General features: G+C 45.4%; 1 protein-coding gene across 2 annotated transcripts in view; it reads right to left on the bottom strand.

Annotated features, from left to right (window-relative positions):
- Window positions 1-14806, bottom strand: part of BCL2 (BCL2 apoptosis regulator) — a 169943-nt gene that overhangs the window by 32077 nt on the left and 123060 nt on the right. Inside the window, exon 3 of one of the 2 annotated variants that reach the window (XM_025422100.3) lies at window positions 65-1035. The exons of the other annotated variant lie outside the window; for it this stretch is intronic. Within the exon in view, the coding sequence (XP_025277885.3) occupies window positions 1024-1035 (12 nt within the window). The 3' untranslated portion in view covers window positions 65-1023. Of the gene's footprint in view, window positions 1-64; window positions 1036-14806 lie in introns of those variants that run through there. 2 annotated transcript variants of the gene reach the window in all.

Genomic DNA, 14806 nt, shown 5'->3' with positions numbered 1-14806 from the left:
ATAGATGCATTTTTTAGTTTCTGCTGGTGGACCCTGATGGGATCATTTACATCACACCCGCTTTTTATTTTTTCTAAACTCAAGCCACTTTATTAGTTTAAAAATTCCCATCAAGGTATAATTTACATTCAGCAAAATGAACATGTTTTCTGAGTACCGTCTGATGAATTTTGACAAAAGCATATACCCCCAGAACCCACTCCCCTATCAAGATATGGATCATTTCCATCCTCCCAGAAAGATCCCTTGAAGCCACTTTGTTTTTAAATTATTTGCATCTGAATGTTTTTGCGTGGAGATTATCAAAGCCAAATGTGTGGGAAGAAAGGCTAATCATCAATCATCTGCTACAAACACAGGTAGTGAAGGTTCTGAGGACAGCGTGTGAGCCTGCACAGACACGTTTGCAGGGAAGGGTGCTTTTATTAAATGCCAAGGGGCTTTTCAGGGACAGGCACACAGGCCCCTCTCGGCAACCTGGCCGGCGCTTGATCATGTAACACATTGCATGGGTTTTTCTGGTTTTGTTCTTTAGGCATCGGGGTTTACATGTTTAGAAAGAGGGAAGTTGAGGCTGAGTAGTCAAATCTACCAGAGTCTCAAAGGAGCAAATGCTCTCTGATTAGGAGGGTGCAAGCACGGCTCAGAGCACAGCACTCCTTTCCAAAATTCTGTTGCAACATCATAAGGGGAGTTCACATGACCAGGCAAATTAGAAATTTTCTTAACATTTCCTGTTTCCCAAATTTCGGAGACCAGCAGGGAATGTCTGGCCCAGGGTAAGGGACAGTGCTTTGACATGGCGTTGCTCTGCTGGCCTGTCCAAGCGGGGAGGGGCTGGACCGGGAGCAAAACCAAGGCTCGGTGTACTTCCTTTGGGGTGGGAGTGGGGGGCACCCTTGCTCCAGTGAACCGAACTTCTGGCAGAGGGGCCAGGAGTGGAACCAGATGGAGCAGGAGCCAGGAACCTCTACTCCTCTGGGTGTTCGTGTCTCACGGGAGGCCGAGCTACTTCATGGACGTTCAGGTGTAGGTCTTCAAAGCAAAAACAGAATAAAAAACATCCTAAAATATTATGCAGGAAGTAGTTTTTTTTTTAATCACTTTTCCAAAATGGTACCCTGAGGTAATCCTTTCTTAAATCCCCCAGCAATCAAAACAATGTGGTTGCAAAAGTTTACAACTTTAAAACCTTTCAAAGGTCACCTCCCTGCCTCACACCCTCTCGCCTAAAAGCATAACGGATATTTTGAGTCACATGTATTGTTCTTTGTTCATTTGCATTTGGTGAAATCCCTCCTTTGGACCAATTTAGCAAGCGGTGCCTTGGGCTCCCTTGGTGATTGTTCTCTTGTCTTGTCTATACATATTTTTATGTCAAAAAAATTTAGACTCCCAACAGAAAAACTGGGGGTGCAATCTTTGTCCCTTCTACTTCTTTCTGCTAAGATGGTTTTTCCATCTTGCTTGGCCTGGAATTCCTTCCTTTTCACAACAAACTAAACCTTTCAAGACTCAGATGAAGTCTTCATACTTCATGATCGCTGTTAGACCTTTCTCTCCTTGGCCTCTCCCTACCTGACCTCTTGTTGAAGGGACATACTTGTACATACTCCAGGCTCACTTGGTTTGGTCCCCACCGTGGGACGGAGTCACTGAAGGCCTTTATCAAGAGTTCTGGTGCCAATTACAAAGAAATACTGGCTAACTTGAAAATCTACCCTAAGCACCTACTGCCCCCCCCCGCCCCGCCCCCAGACAGGGGTTTCCACTGATGGAGATTCTCCAAATATAACATTATGGCAAAGAGCCTCGGGCCCGGCACCCCTTCTTCCCACCAGATGCAGCGTGCACGCCAGCTGTCACAGGAGGCCCGAGTGCTTTATGAGGCTCACTCCCCCGGCTCCGTGTGTAAGCCAACGGCACTGGCTTTTAGAAACATATTTCTTGCTCTATGAGTAATTTAAAAGTGAGTCATGCTCAGTTTCACCAGCCGGTACATGTGACCCACAGCACTGGTTAAGTGTATCTATAGATGTGTAAACCAAAGCAGTTCTTAGAACACAGATTTCCCCCCTCCCACGTGCTGTTTATTCCCCTTCGCTTCGCAGGGGCTGAGCGATATGATACAGATGAGCTGCTGGGTGCTGCTTGCTCCTTACTCAGGCCCGGGATGGGCCCTGCAGCGGAAACAAGGCCCAGCATCCAGCGAGACAAAATAAAAGGTCCCGAGGAGGAAAGAGGCAGGCGAACGACCCAATAAACTTATTTTGTATTCGCAGACTCTCAAGAAGCTCTGAGAAAAGCCCATAAAAATCTAATACGATGAAGATCCACATAAACAAAAATTACTCTGAGGTCTGGTTCTTTCTGTCCTTGTAGATTTTAGACCTAAAGACGTAGAGCTCGCTTGGTCTTGCTCTCTCTCTCTTTCTCCCCCCTACACACACACACACACACACACACACACACAAGCACATGCATGCACACAAACCACTGTATCTTCACTTCTAAAACAGAAAAATATTCCTGGGGTCTGCTGTGGTCTGACTTGATAACTCCCATATATTAACAGGCTTTTATTTCTCCAGCTTGTCTTTATTCTCCTATCACTGGAGAAGGTGCAAGGCCCAGCTCAGGGACATGACTGTGGCAGGAAGGACGTCGGGTGACACAGCTGCCCAGCACTCTAGATAGTGTTTCCTACCTCCTTCTCACTTCCTTTTTTCTATTAAACCAAATCTAAAAACTCCTTTGCCTGCTATCTTACCACGCACGGCTCCTCCACTCCTGCGATACTTCATTATGCCCGCTCCCCCGGTTCTATTTTGCTACTGGTTATCTAATAGTCCCGCATCCTCAGTTTGATGGCAAGCTTTCTGAGGAGGGGAGGGAGGAACTCTACTCTGCATATCCCCACAGTGCCTAGCCCGCAGCACTGGGCAAGTCGAGCTTCCAGATTAAAAGAGAGAATATTATCTTATTTTTGCCAAAAAAAGTACTAGGTAAGGTCTGCCTAATTTTTAGCCCTCTGTTAAATGTGGCTGCATGCCAGCTGAAAGGCAGGCTTTCCTGCTCATCCTAGTCGGAGGCTGTGTGGAGGGGAATAAATGCATTGACTCCTCAACAAAATGACAAATACAGGCAGTAAGAGGCCTTTATGTGGCTCCATGTACAAGCATCGATTTAGGCATTTAACAAACATCAATTCACCTGAACTTCATTTGGACCCAAGGAAGTCGGTAGTGTTCTCATCCTCACTTTGCTCACGGAAGAGACAGAGGCAGAGTAGGTAACTAATAGGTAAAAAGTGGCCAAGCTGGATTCGAACACAGGCCACGTGGGTGTGCTCCTGGAGGCTGCATTCCTGCTCCTGCTCTGTGCTTCAGCAGCCTGTCCTCTACACGGATACCTTGTTGCACTTACGTGTACTAAAAGCCACCATCACTCAAGGCCCATGTAAAGAGAAGTAATGATTAGATGTCCTCTACCATGGAAACTTCAAAAAGAAGTATGGCACAATGGGAGCTAAATAGACAGTATCTTCTTTGAAGTGCGGGGAGGCCACTCCACCAGTCCATCCTGGGACCCTACAAAATGGGGCTACCCAAGCTCTGTGGAAATACCAAGTTCAAATCCCTGGAAAACCTGGAGGTAGGATCCCCCTTCAGACCAATATTACTTATACACCCAATAGAGTCTTCCCAAATCCGTAATTTCTCAACACAGAAACTCAATACGGCCCAACTCATAGCTGCAGTTGGATTTGTTTACTGTGTCTTAAATATGATCTTGCAAGGCCACACATGGCAGGCTTGAGAACTCCAGATTAGGTACAAGAAGAAAAACCTCATCCTGGTGGTCAAATCATGGCAGGAAATGATGCCACCAGCAATTATTCATGTATTAGCAGTTGCTTAAGTACCATAAGGCTTTTAGGGGAAAAGACTGGGAGGCAGTGGTTGGAAATGCAGCCCCATTATTAATGTAGTCAAGCTATTCAGCTGGATTCAATAAAGCAAAAAGCCCTGCCCAGACCAGTGTCTGTAGTTGAAGATGCTAAGAGCTGGGTTTTTTTTTTTTTTTTAATCTGGCTTTATTGAATCCAGGCTTTATACACAGCATTCCTTCTTTTCCGAATGGCTGAAAAACCATCCCATGCATTTTAAGCCACTGGAGAGGAAATGGATTTAAGTTGTGTCAAGAAAGCACAGTCAGATTTAAGGGAGAGAATCTCATAATGTTCAAGGCGATCAAAACCTTGGTAGGTCTCTGGATATATTGTCAAGATGGGCTGTGAAATCCTCTTATCAATTCAGCTCAGGTTAAAAACCATGACGGGGAGCCTACTGCGTGCCTGGCTGCATGCAGGTCCTGCTGGACCCCGAGCATAGCCAGGTGAACAAAATGCAACCCCTGCTGCTGAGGATCCGTCCCCCACCCCCCACCCCCACCCCACCCCCACCCCAGCCGGGGAAGGAAGCAGGAGTTCACATTGACTACCACCAGCAGACCTGTTCCGGATCGGATGAACATCATTTGGTATCTCTGCGTGTCTGTCCCTCTCTGCAGACTTGCTACTGTCACTTTTCATGTCTCTGGCTCTGTCTTCATTGTTTTAGGACTGCTTTGTCCCCATCTCCCAGACCCCAAGCCTCAGACCTCTCTGGCCTGGGTAGCCCACAGGCATCTTCTGTGTTTATCCCTCCAACCACATCCTTGGCCAGCTGCTGCTGCTGCCTCCACTCCCCTGCTCAGTGGCCCAATTCACACTGCTCAGCAATGCCGAGAGACCTTTCTGATCCTCCTCTCTCTTGCACAGTTGGCTGCAGAACCTGACAAGAAGCCACGAGAGGAGTCTATTCCTTGGCTGAAGGCATCAGGCCAATGTGCGTCATATTCACCTGCTCAACATTTCCTGAACGCCAAGAGCCCCAGTACAGAGGGCGAGTAAAGAAGAATTCGGTAAGACTCTGTACCCCCCTCCCCCAGGACTTTATGATCTACTGAAGGAATAAAAACGACCTCAGCCCAAGGGAAAGCACAGATAAGCTATATGACAACGTTAAAAACAGTAATGACTCCCAGGAAGAGTCTGATTGGTCCAAACAGTTGCTAGCAAAAACCAAGGCCCCAGATGGGCAGAGTCCTCGTGTCAGATCACCTTACTGGCTGTACTGTTTACCTATGAGCAAGTCCCTTGCCAGGGGCCTTAATCCAACATGGGCTATGGATGCGCTTGGAGGCCCACAAGACACAGTGCCTGGCCCCTGGTGTGAAGAGCTGGTCAGCCTCTGCAGAAAGGATCTGTGCTGTGGTGGGCACTCAGGGCTTTATACATAGCCCAATAAAGTGCCCCAGAGAGAGAAAGCTAATGATAAGAGGGATGCCAAGAAGTGCTGAGGAGGCAAGAGACAGCTCTGAGGGAAGGAGAAGAATATTCTCTAGATGAGGAGAAACATGGCCGAACCTTGGATTGGACCTTGAAAGATGAGAGGATTTGGATCTGGGAAGAAATGGGGGTCACTCCAAACAATTAGCTGCCAGGAGCTCTGGAGGGGCAGGGCTGATACATGCATATCTTGCCTGGCTGAGAGAGGCAATCAAACACTAGAGGTCCCCGGGGAGTGATGTCCCTAGTGTCATACTCTGTCACTTTCCATTGCCCTAAAATCCCCACAAAGTCACACCATGCCTGCAGCTCCCATTCCCTTCACAGCGACCCTTCCAGACTAGGACCTTGGTGACACCCAGGACTTCCCAGCAAGCCTAAATAAATTAGCAGCTGGCCTTTTCCCGGTTCCCTTAACCTTCCCCTGATGGCATTGGGAGCTGGTGTTTGCACTCCCACACCTCTTGTCAGCCATTGTGTGTCAACAGTAGAAAGAGAGCCAGACAACACAACATACTTGGTGACAGAGCATACAGAGACGATGCACTGGCTGGGAACATTTGCATAAGGTACACTAATAGTCACTGACCCAGAAGACACCCTGCAGTGTGTCACACCAGCTCTCACTGGCCAAGACCATGCAATAGCACCCAGGTCATGGAAAATGTATATGTATAAACAGTGAATTCAAATGAAATATATTTGGGGGAAATAATTTCAGAGCCAAATAGCATTATAATGAATCGGCGTTCTTAGAAAGGTGTCAAACAGAGATAAGTATTAACAAATCCTTCCAATCCTGGGCAGATTATATAATCATATTGACTTTGAGTGTTACAGTTTATGGAGGGGGGAATGGGACACTGGATAGGTTAAGTTTGGGTGGGAAAAAGTTAAGGATTGAAGCATTAGGAATGATGCACTCCTTCAGGGATCTGAATTTATTTATCATATTGGTTGACCAACTTAGCTCGCTCCCTCCCTGCCTCCCCTTCCCTTCCTTCCTTCTTCCTTCCCTTCCACGGAGCTAGGCACTGGGCTAGATGCTGAGACTACACACAAGAATAAGATAGGACCCCTGCCTTATGAAGCTCACATTTCAGCCAGGGAGATCCACGGCCAACAAATTCTCATGTTGCAACACAATAAGGTGCTAGGGATGATAGAGGTATGTGGAAAGTGCTCTAGGAGCATGAAGGAGGATTTCAAATGGGTTTCCTCTGGCATATAATTCTGTAATAAATATTTCTCGTATGTCCCACTGGTTGGACATTATCTAACTTTCATGGTTATTTTTTCTCTCTCTGCCTCCCTCTTTGTCTCTCATTCCCTTCGCACCGTCTGTTACCTCCCTCCATCTATCATCTATCTATCTATCTATCTATCTATCTATCTATCTATCTATCTATCTATCTATCTATCTATCTATCATGTATCTCTGGAACATTTTAGATCACACAACTTTCTAAGACAGGTTCCTCTTCCTGCTGCGGGGACAGCCTCGCTACCAAAGATCATTTTGCCAAAGTGAAAGTTGACAAAGGGAGTTTGCAGTCCACTCTCTGCAGGTCTTAAGACAGGATTGTTCTCGTCTAGCTGGGATGGTTGGGTGGTTTTGCCTAAAGGCAGCAGGACCGACCAGAGGACTTTTCAAGGGCACTCTTGTTTCCCTCATTGCCAGGAATCTGTAAATCTCTTTGGACCCCAGCAGCTGCTACCCTTTCAGTCCTGGGCCTGGCTGCCCAGGCCAAAGGCTGAGGTGAGGGTACATTTCCATAGTCTTAGAGGTCATTGTTGCAGCTGGCTGCTGTTCTAAGAGAGACTGCCAACTCTGCACTGAGAATCACACCAGGGTTATAATCATCCATAACTGACATCAAGAGCCAAAAATCCATGAAATGCTTGAACTCAGAATTTTGTTATGTAGCTTGCATTTTCTAATGCCCTAAAGCTTCTGATCTGTTTCCAATTGGAGGGAAATGTAAACAGCTCCGCTCACTGGTAAATTTGGCCTCTGTAGCATAAATTTCCAAAGGTTCCCTCATGTTCTGTTGAGTAAAAAGTCCTCCCGGAATGTCAGAACTTTTTAGGTGGTCTGCATATCCATGGGAAGAGGAAAGGTAATCTGAGGATGGTATCTAGAAACACTGTGGACCAATGGTTACTGTGCTTTCTCTACCAGAACCCAAACCAAACAGCTGAATGTAAACACCATTTCATACACACTGAGCAGGCTTTATTTGGGGACCTTAACTTTCTTTGCTTTGAACTGTTTATTGACTCAAGAACAGTGAATCAATAGGCCTGATTCTGCAATCAGGCATTCAGGAAATGTTCTGGTTTGCCTTTTGTGCATTCTTAAAGTCGGACAAGGGCCTCATGGGCTACAGGCATAGGCGGGCACCCAGTGAAGTCTAGTGACATTCATTCCCTAATTGATTCCATGGTGGGTTTCTGTGAAGCTGTCAGAAGCAACCAGCCCTTGTTTTCTAAATTAATTTTTTAGACTTTATTTTTTTATTCATGAGAGACACAGAGAAAGAGAGAGACAGAGACATAGGCTGAGGGACAAGTAGGCTCCCTACGGGGAGCCCGATACAGGACTCGATCCCAGGACCCCAGGATCACGACCTGAGCTGATTGATGGCAGATGCTCAACCACTGGGCCACCCAAACGTCCCTGTTTTCTAAATTAAATGCAGACAAGAGTTGCATTTTCTTTTAGTGATAGATACCAGTGCACATCAGCAAGGTAATTTTAATCCTCTTTTAAATTTCATCTTTGGGGAGAACAGTGATGATCTGTTTTATATTTCTTCACATTCTTCAATGTAAACTCATATAATCAATAGCTATATTATGATTATAATCACCTGAGAGGAAACCTGACGTGGTGGCTAAGAACACAAACATGGGACTCACCCTGGGTCAGTCACAAAGTAGGGCGTGATCTTAGGCAGGGTGCTAAATGTGTCTCTGTGCCTCAGTTTCTTCATCTGTAAAGTGGGGATGATGACAGGACCTACCTCATTCCATCCTTGTGAGGATTAAGTGAGTTATTACATGTACTACGCTTAACGTAATATCTGGATCATGGTAACTACTCTGTGTTGGCTATTAATATTATTATCAAGAATCAAGAACTCACAGAATTAATCACAAACGAGCAGATGAAGCAGCAACCAGGAACCTAGGTTTTATTTTTTTTATTTTTAATTTTTAAAAATTTTTAAATTTTTAAAAATTTTTAAAAATTTTTATTTATTTATTTATTTTTGTTTTAGGAACCTAGGTTTTAAATGGCATGCAGCTGGAATGGGGCCCATGCGCAGGAAGTGCTCGATGTTCGCAATTCATACTTTGGGCACCTGGGTCCTACTTTTATTTTGAATTATTGTTCACAACCTTCGCTTCCCCTGGCACAGCTCTATGGAACCACATTACGTTTTGCTTCCACTCTGCCACCTGTGGTGTTCAGGGAGAAAAGGCCCAGCCCCTGCCCCCACGTGGGAGGGAATCCTCCACTAACACCGTGAGACCCACAGTCATTTTGGGATAGGTGACAGGTAAGGCAGGTTCCTTTCTGAAGTCTTCCCTTGCTTCTTTGTCCTCATGTTTCCCCTCCCATCCTCTTCAAATCTTGAAGCCACCCGCATCCCTGGAAACCTTCGTTCACTCATACTTCTATTCTGTACGTAATGAAACAGGTACAGATGATAACGTGAAAGGCGGCATGAAATCCATCGGACTAGTCATGGAAGGTCACTGTGTTGCTGTTGGCAGTTGGCTCAGCATCGGTACAGAGAGAATTGTACCAATCAGGTCCCTTCTTCTAAGAACTTAGAATCAGAGGACAACCCTTTCATTAGAAACTTTTGCTAACAGCCTTTTTTGGGAGAAGATTAGAAAATGATTAAGTCACCCTTCGGATGTTAATACCATATTATAAACTGAATTTCTGTGGGCTTTTCTGTTAATGTTTTCTTCTATTCTGAATTCAGAGTGAACTTTTTTTTTTGTCTCAGCCTAAAAACCCTGTTTTGCCGATGTCTTCATAGCCAAGTGGAATGTGGCCCTCCCGCCCTGCCAACAGAGTTTACTATACTTCTCAAGATTCAGTCCCCATGCCAGCCTAATGAGGTTTAAAAAAAAGGGGGGCAGACACCTTAATTTCAAAGATCTGGCCTTTTAAACTTTTTAGGAAATAAAAGGATTTAAATAGCCTGCTAATACATTTCATAGTGTCTGCCTGCAATTGTTCCCACGTGGTGAGCGAGCCTGATTCACCGCCGAGGTTCAGCAGGTTAGGATATTCTGAGAAATTCAGATAAAGTGTAATGAAAATGCTTCGTAACTGAGGTCCCAACAGGGTTCAGGAGGCTTGCAAGAGAAAAGCACTTATAATCACGAGATGAGAAGGGATGCCACTCGCAACAACCAACAGATTGATAACGTCACTTATTCTTGTACAAGACTAGTTAGGAAGGGCAGCCGGGTGGCTCAGTGGTTTAGCGCCGCCTTCAGCCCAGGGTGTGATCCTGGAGACCCGGGATCGGGTCCCACATTGGGCTCCCTTCGTGGAGCCTGCTTCTCCCTCTGCCTGTGTCTCTGCCCCTCTCTCTGTGTCTCTCATGAATAACTAAATAAAATCTTAAAAAAAAAAAAAAGGACTAGTTAGGAGCACTCACAAAAGAGCTATCCAACGCCACAGGCCAAAATGAAACTAGAAAACCGTCAAGAAGAACTATAGATGGTAAACATGCTTCAAATTATAGGAGATAGCGATAATAAATATAAGTAATAAAATAAAAATTGTAACCGACCTATCGTTGCGTGGACACATCAAGGCACAGATTATTCCAACTGGATATTATTTATTCGTTCACATGTATTACCCCCCACACTCATCTGTTCACTGAGCAAGGACAACACAGACATTAAAGATGCTCGGGCTGTTTGACCCCGGAGAACTAACTGGTGAGATGGATCTTGCTTTTTAAGCAAAATATTATTTTCTCACCTCAGATCTTCAGGGGGTCGAGGATCCTACCCTCAGAGTCAAGATCAAAATAAGAAGTGATGGATTTTAAACCATTAGTTCTACCTGAAAATTTAAGAAGTCTCCTACGAGATCCTGAAGGCAGAGAAGTCTATCTTTAAGGAGCATTGATGAGGCTGGACTCAGCATTTGTTCTCTCTTGGCTCGTCTTTCCTTCATGTGCACCACGATCTATCTGCCTGTCCACTGGCTCTGCACAGGATGTTTATAAATAGTGATTACAAACGGAGGGAAAAAAGGCAGCATGTCATCTAGCGTACAAACACCTTTCAAAACAACAGAAAGTTTAGTTCCCACGTAAAAGTCATTATCAGTTCTTCTCTTTGTTTTTATTTCCGAAAGAAAGTCATACACCTAGGGATCGAGAAAAAATTCTGTTGCTGCTTGTATCTTACTGGCTCACCATTAAAACAGCGGAACACCAAAAACACCAATTCTTCCTAAATGCTTTGGGTGTTACTTGTTTAAACATGTTTGTTTTGTTAGTTAAGCTAAAAATATTTTCCCTTGGCGTTTCTGAAGGGACAGTTAGGCTAAAATAAAAATAAAAATAAATGACATGTTTAAAAAGTTATATTCATCAGACCTGGGACAGAGCACAGCAAATGGGTGGAGGAAATGAATGTGAGGACCTGTGTGGTAGCTTTCCTATTTTGGTTGCCCTAAATAGATGTGGAAAAACAAATTGAGAGAAAAAAGTATATCTCCACCCTGTACCAGTGAGGAATGAAAAAAACATTTACTCGTATTGGAGTTAAGCTTCGAAATAAATTAATGCACGTCCACATAATAATTTTCCTGTTATTATATATCAAACCCTGCTCCTATGAACTATAATAATGACACGAAACCGCTTTTCTATACCAGACCTTTTTATCATTGGGTACAGTCTTGACAAAATGAGCTGAGAAATTTCAGGGAGTGGTGATTATAAAGAAATATTTATGGTCGAATATTGACTATAATAAAATTTGACTTGCAGTTTCTTTTTAAGTGAGAAAAACACAACGAGAATCTTAGCAAAGAAAGGGACATGAGACCCAGGGTTTTTGCCCGTGCATTAACAAAAACCTTTATTAGGAAATTTCAGCTTTGGAGAATCCATAAATTCCCTGAAAATAGTAAGCTAAATTTCCTGTATTTGTGAATTTTTCTGGGGAGAAGCCACATAGCTTTAATTCAATTCTCAAAGAGACACCGATACGAGTATTTATTGTATACACACATTTAATTTTGTGGAATTCCGTTAAGAACCACAGAGCCCACCCCTTTTAAAAATGTTTATTGTCTGCCATTTCACCTAAGATGTCGCACTGAACCACAAACCAAAGGGAGACCTTGGCATTCTACAGAAGCCTGCCATGCTGTGTCCAGAGTCACCTTCCTCAAATACAACCTTCTTCAGTTGAATGCCTGACAAGAGCGGTCCTGCCGTCACCTTCCAAGGCTCAAATACGTTTCATTCCCTGGATCTTCAGGAAGCCAAGTCACCAGCACTCATGGAAAATACCGGGAAAGAATGTTTAAGCTTCAGAGTTGCAGTAATTCTCCTTTGTTGAGCCTCAAAGAATATGAGCCAATTTGAAGATTATTAATTTGTCAGCTGATGAAAAAAAATGTATACGGGGAATGTATTTTTAAGTTTGACTCAGAGAAGGCAGCTACCCAAATGCCATAGTTAAGCTAGCTAACAGTGTGCTATTCTATCTGCAAACTCTTTCACACAAATTATTTCCAGGAGTCGAATTCAAAGTATTTAACAGCCAGCATGGTATGCACCCGGGCCAATCAGAGCAGACTTCAGCTCGCTGTAAACAACTGGCACAGCTGTGCTGGGCCATCCCAGGTGACTTCCAGCCCCAGTTAGTTTATTTGAGGTCCCAAATGGTGCTAAACCTGTTTTGCCAATGGGATGAAGCAGAAACTCAAAGGCGAGGAAGCTGGGCTTGGAGAAGTTGAGGGGTGGCCTGAACCATCTGGCTACTAAAACTATGATTTACATTTAATTCTTTTTAATAATTTCTAGTCCTCTGATTCTCGTTATTGTCTTTTATTTCCTTAATTATGTTTTAGATTTTATGTTTTAGATACTTATTTTAGATTTAGATGTGTTTTGGATTCTGATAACTTCATTGCTGTATAACCCTCATGAGTCTGTTTCTCTGGAGATTAGAGAGAGGAGAGGAGATTCAAAGCTGATTCTCGGACCCCTGCTCCCCACTCCTCCTGCTTTGCAAGTGTCCAGAAATGTTCTTGGGGAGCCTGGCTTGCCTGGCACCCGTGCCACATGAGACAATGAAGCTACTGGGATCAGTCAGCAGTCTACTGACTTAGACACACCTTCAGAGCCTGAGGGACAGGTGACCCCCTGCTCTCAACCTCTCTATGGGGCTTGCATGTCTCAAAGCAGGGTGACCTGGGAGCTGGTCAGTGGCGCCAGCTTCACCAGGATCCTTCGAAGCCTGAGACATGGGAGGCATTCATACCGGAGATGGGACTTAGTATGATGGGAAGGGAGATGACCGTTGTGAGTGGCACTTTCAAGCAAAGGTAAAGCTAAAAAATCATCTTGGCTCCAACAACTGCCACGATCGTTTGGTTGTGTACCTTCCCAGATGAGGCATCCAGTTTGCTCCTGTCAGCATTCTGCACTGGTCCACCGGCAGGAGATTACTTTATTAGGATGGAGAGCAATGGCGGGAACCAAATCGACTGTATAGAGAACCCCTGCAATAAAATCGCTTGCAGACTAATCAGCATTTTCCATGATGATGAGACCCAGCCTGAGAAAAGTGGGTCTGTCTCTCATCCTTCCTTCACACCTCTCTGACACTAGAGACCCACTGAGTAGATGAGGCAGGCTTAGGGGGCCCATGTGGGTGGTCAGGCACCTGGGGACCAGGGCTCTAGAACCTTCCTGCTGTCGCTAATAACAGGAAGTTTTTCTGCCTTGCAGTGTCCAGTGTGAGGAAGTGCTTGCTCAGGAAATGTTTGCTGATTGAATAAGTCAAGGAGTAAGTGAAATAACGAGTGGATGAGTTAGTGAAGGAGTGAGTGAGCAGTAGGTATGTCCAAGGACAGGAATACCCAGACTTCAGTCGATTGCTGGGACCTCTCAGATACCAAACATGCCTTTCCTAAGGGCAGATGAAGTGCTAACTCTTCAGCCATACTTCTGCAGCGCCCACCTAATTCCCCTCTACCAGCCTGCCTGGCCATAAAATGAACACTTGACCAAAAAACCCCCCAAACCTAACCTGGGGCCTGTGATTGCAGGCACAGGCCCTCCCACTCTGTGGCTGTTTGCCAGAGGGTCTCCTTGCAGTTCTCTGAGCATCCGCCCTGAGCCCTGCACCATCACACTGTCCACTCAGCCTGGAGAGCCCCGTCTTCTTCCTTCCCAACACCCACCTTAGGAGACCATGGACGAGTTCCATGCAGCCCCATAGTCCCACTTCACCGTGCTTCTGGCGTCCACCTCCCCAGGCATTTGTGGAAGACTGCCTGAGACTGGAACGTTGGCTCATGCTTCAAACTGGATTTGGACCTCCCCAGTGTCAGAGAACCTAGCACCAGGCCGGACAGATGGCTATTTGTGGATGGCTAACAAAGACTGAGTGGCAAGTTAAGCTTTTCCCTTCAAGTGTTTTGGCTTTTACGTTAATGACCCTCAGGAAACAGAGCCCTGGACTCTGGGGTAAGAAGTGGCACTCAGGGGGCCGGAGAAGCAGGGCACAGGATATGTCTGAGGAGTCGGGCTTCCAAGCTGAACTGCGTGCAGACGGACAGTTCACCAGGGAAGGGCTGGTGGGTGCTCCCTGTAGCACGCTCTCCCTACCTCCAGGAAGAGACAAGATAGAAAACGAACTCACCCGTCCTTCTTCAAAGCACAGCACCACCATGCCAGCCTCATGGGTGTGTGCACAGCACTCAACAGTGCTATCTGGTCATGAGCCACTTCTCTGAGCTCACGGTCCCAGGGACTGGAGGGGGTGGTGGGAAGAGAACCAGGGCCTCTGAGGTCCTATTTCCAGACTATGTTTTCTAAGCAAGGGGCCTCGGGACAAATCAGGAGGAGGTTGGGGGCCAAGAAAACACCTGGCCGTGGCATAAACTACCAGCTAATTACAGCTTATGCTACTTTGCTTAAAAATGGCACCAAGTATCAGAGTTTACCAACTGTCAACTGTCATCCTTAGGAGATCATGTGCCACCTGGATATGGCCAGTCACTTGACAGGAAAGCACTCTAAGATTCCAAGAGACTAAAAGGCTCATAACTGTTGTTTGAAATGTAAATGGCCCTGGGGTGCCTGGGTGGTGCAGTCAGTTAAGGAGCTGGTTCTTGGTTTTGGC

The sequence above is a fragment of the Canis lupus genome, chromosome 1, assembly GCF_003254725.2.
Source record: "Canis lupus dingo isolate Sandy chromosome 1, ASM325472v2, whole genome shotgun sequence".
NCBI lineage: Eukaryota > Metazoa > Chordata > Mammalia > Carnivora > Canidae > Canis > Canis lupus.
The sequence above is the reverse complement of the archived record's forward strand: the minus strand, read 5'-3'. Positions and strand labels throughout refer to the sequence as shown.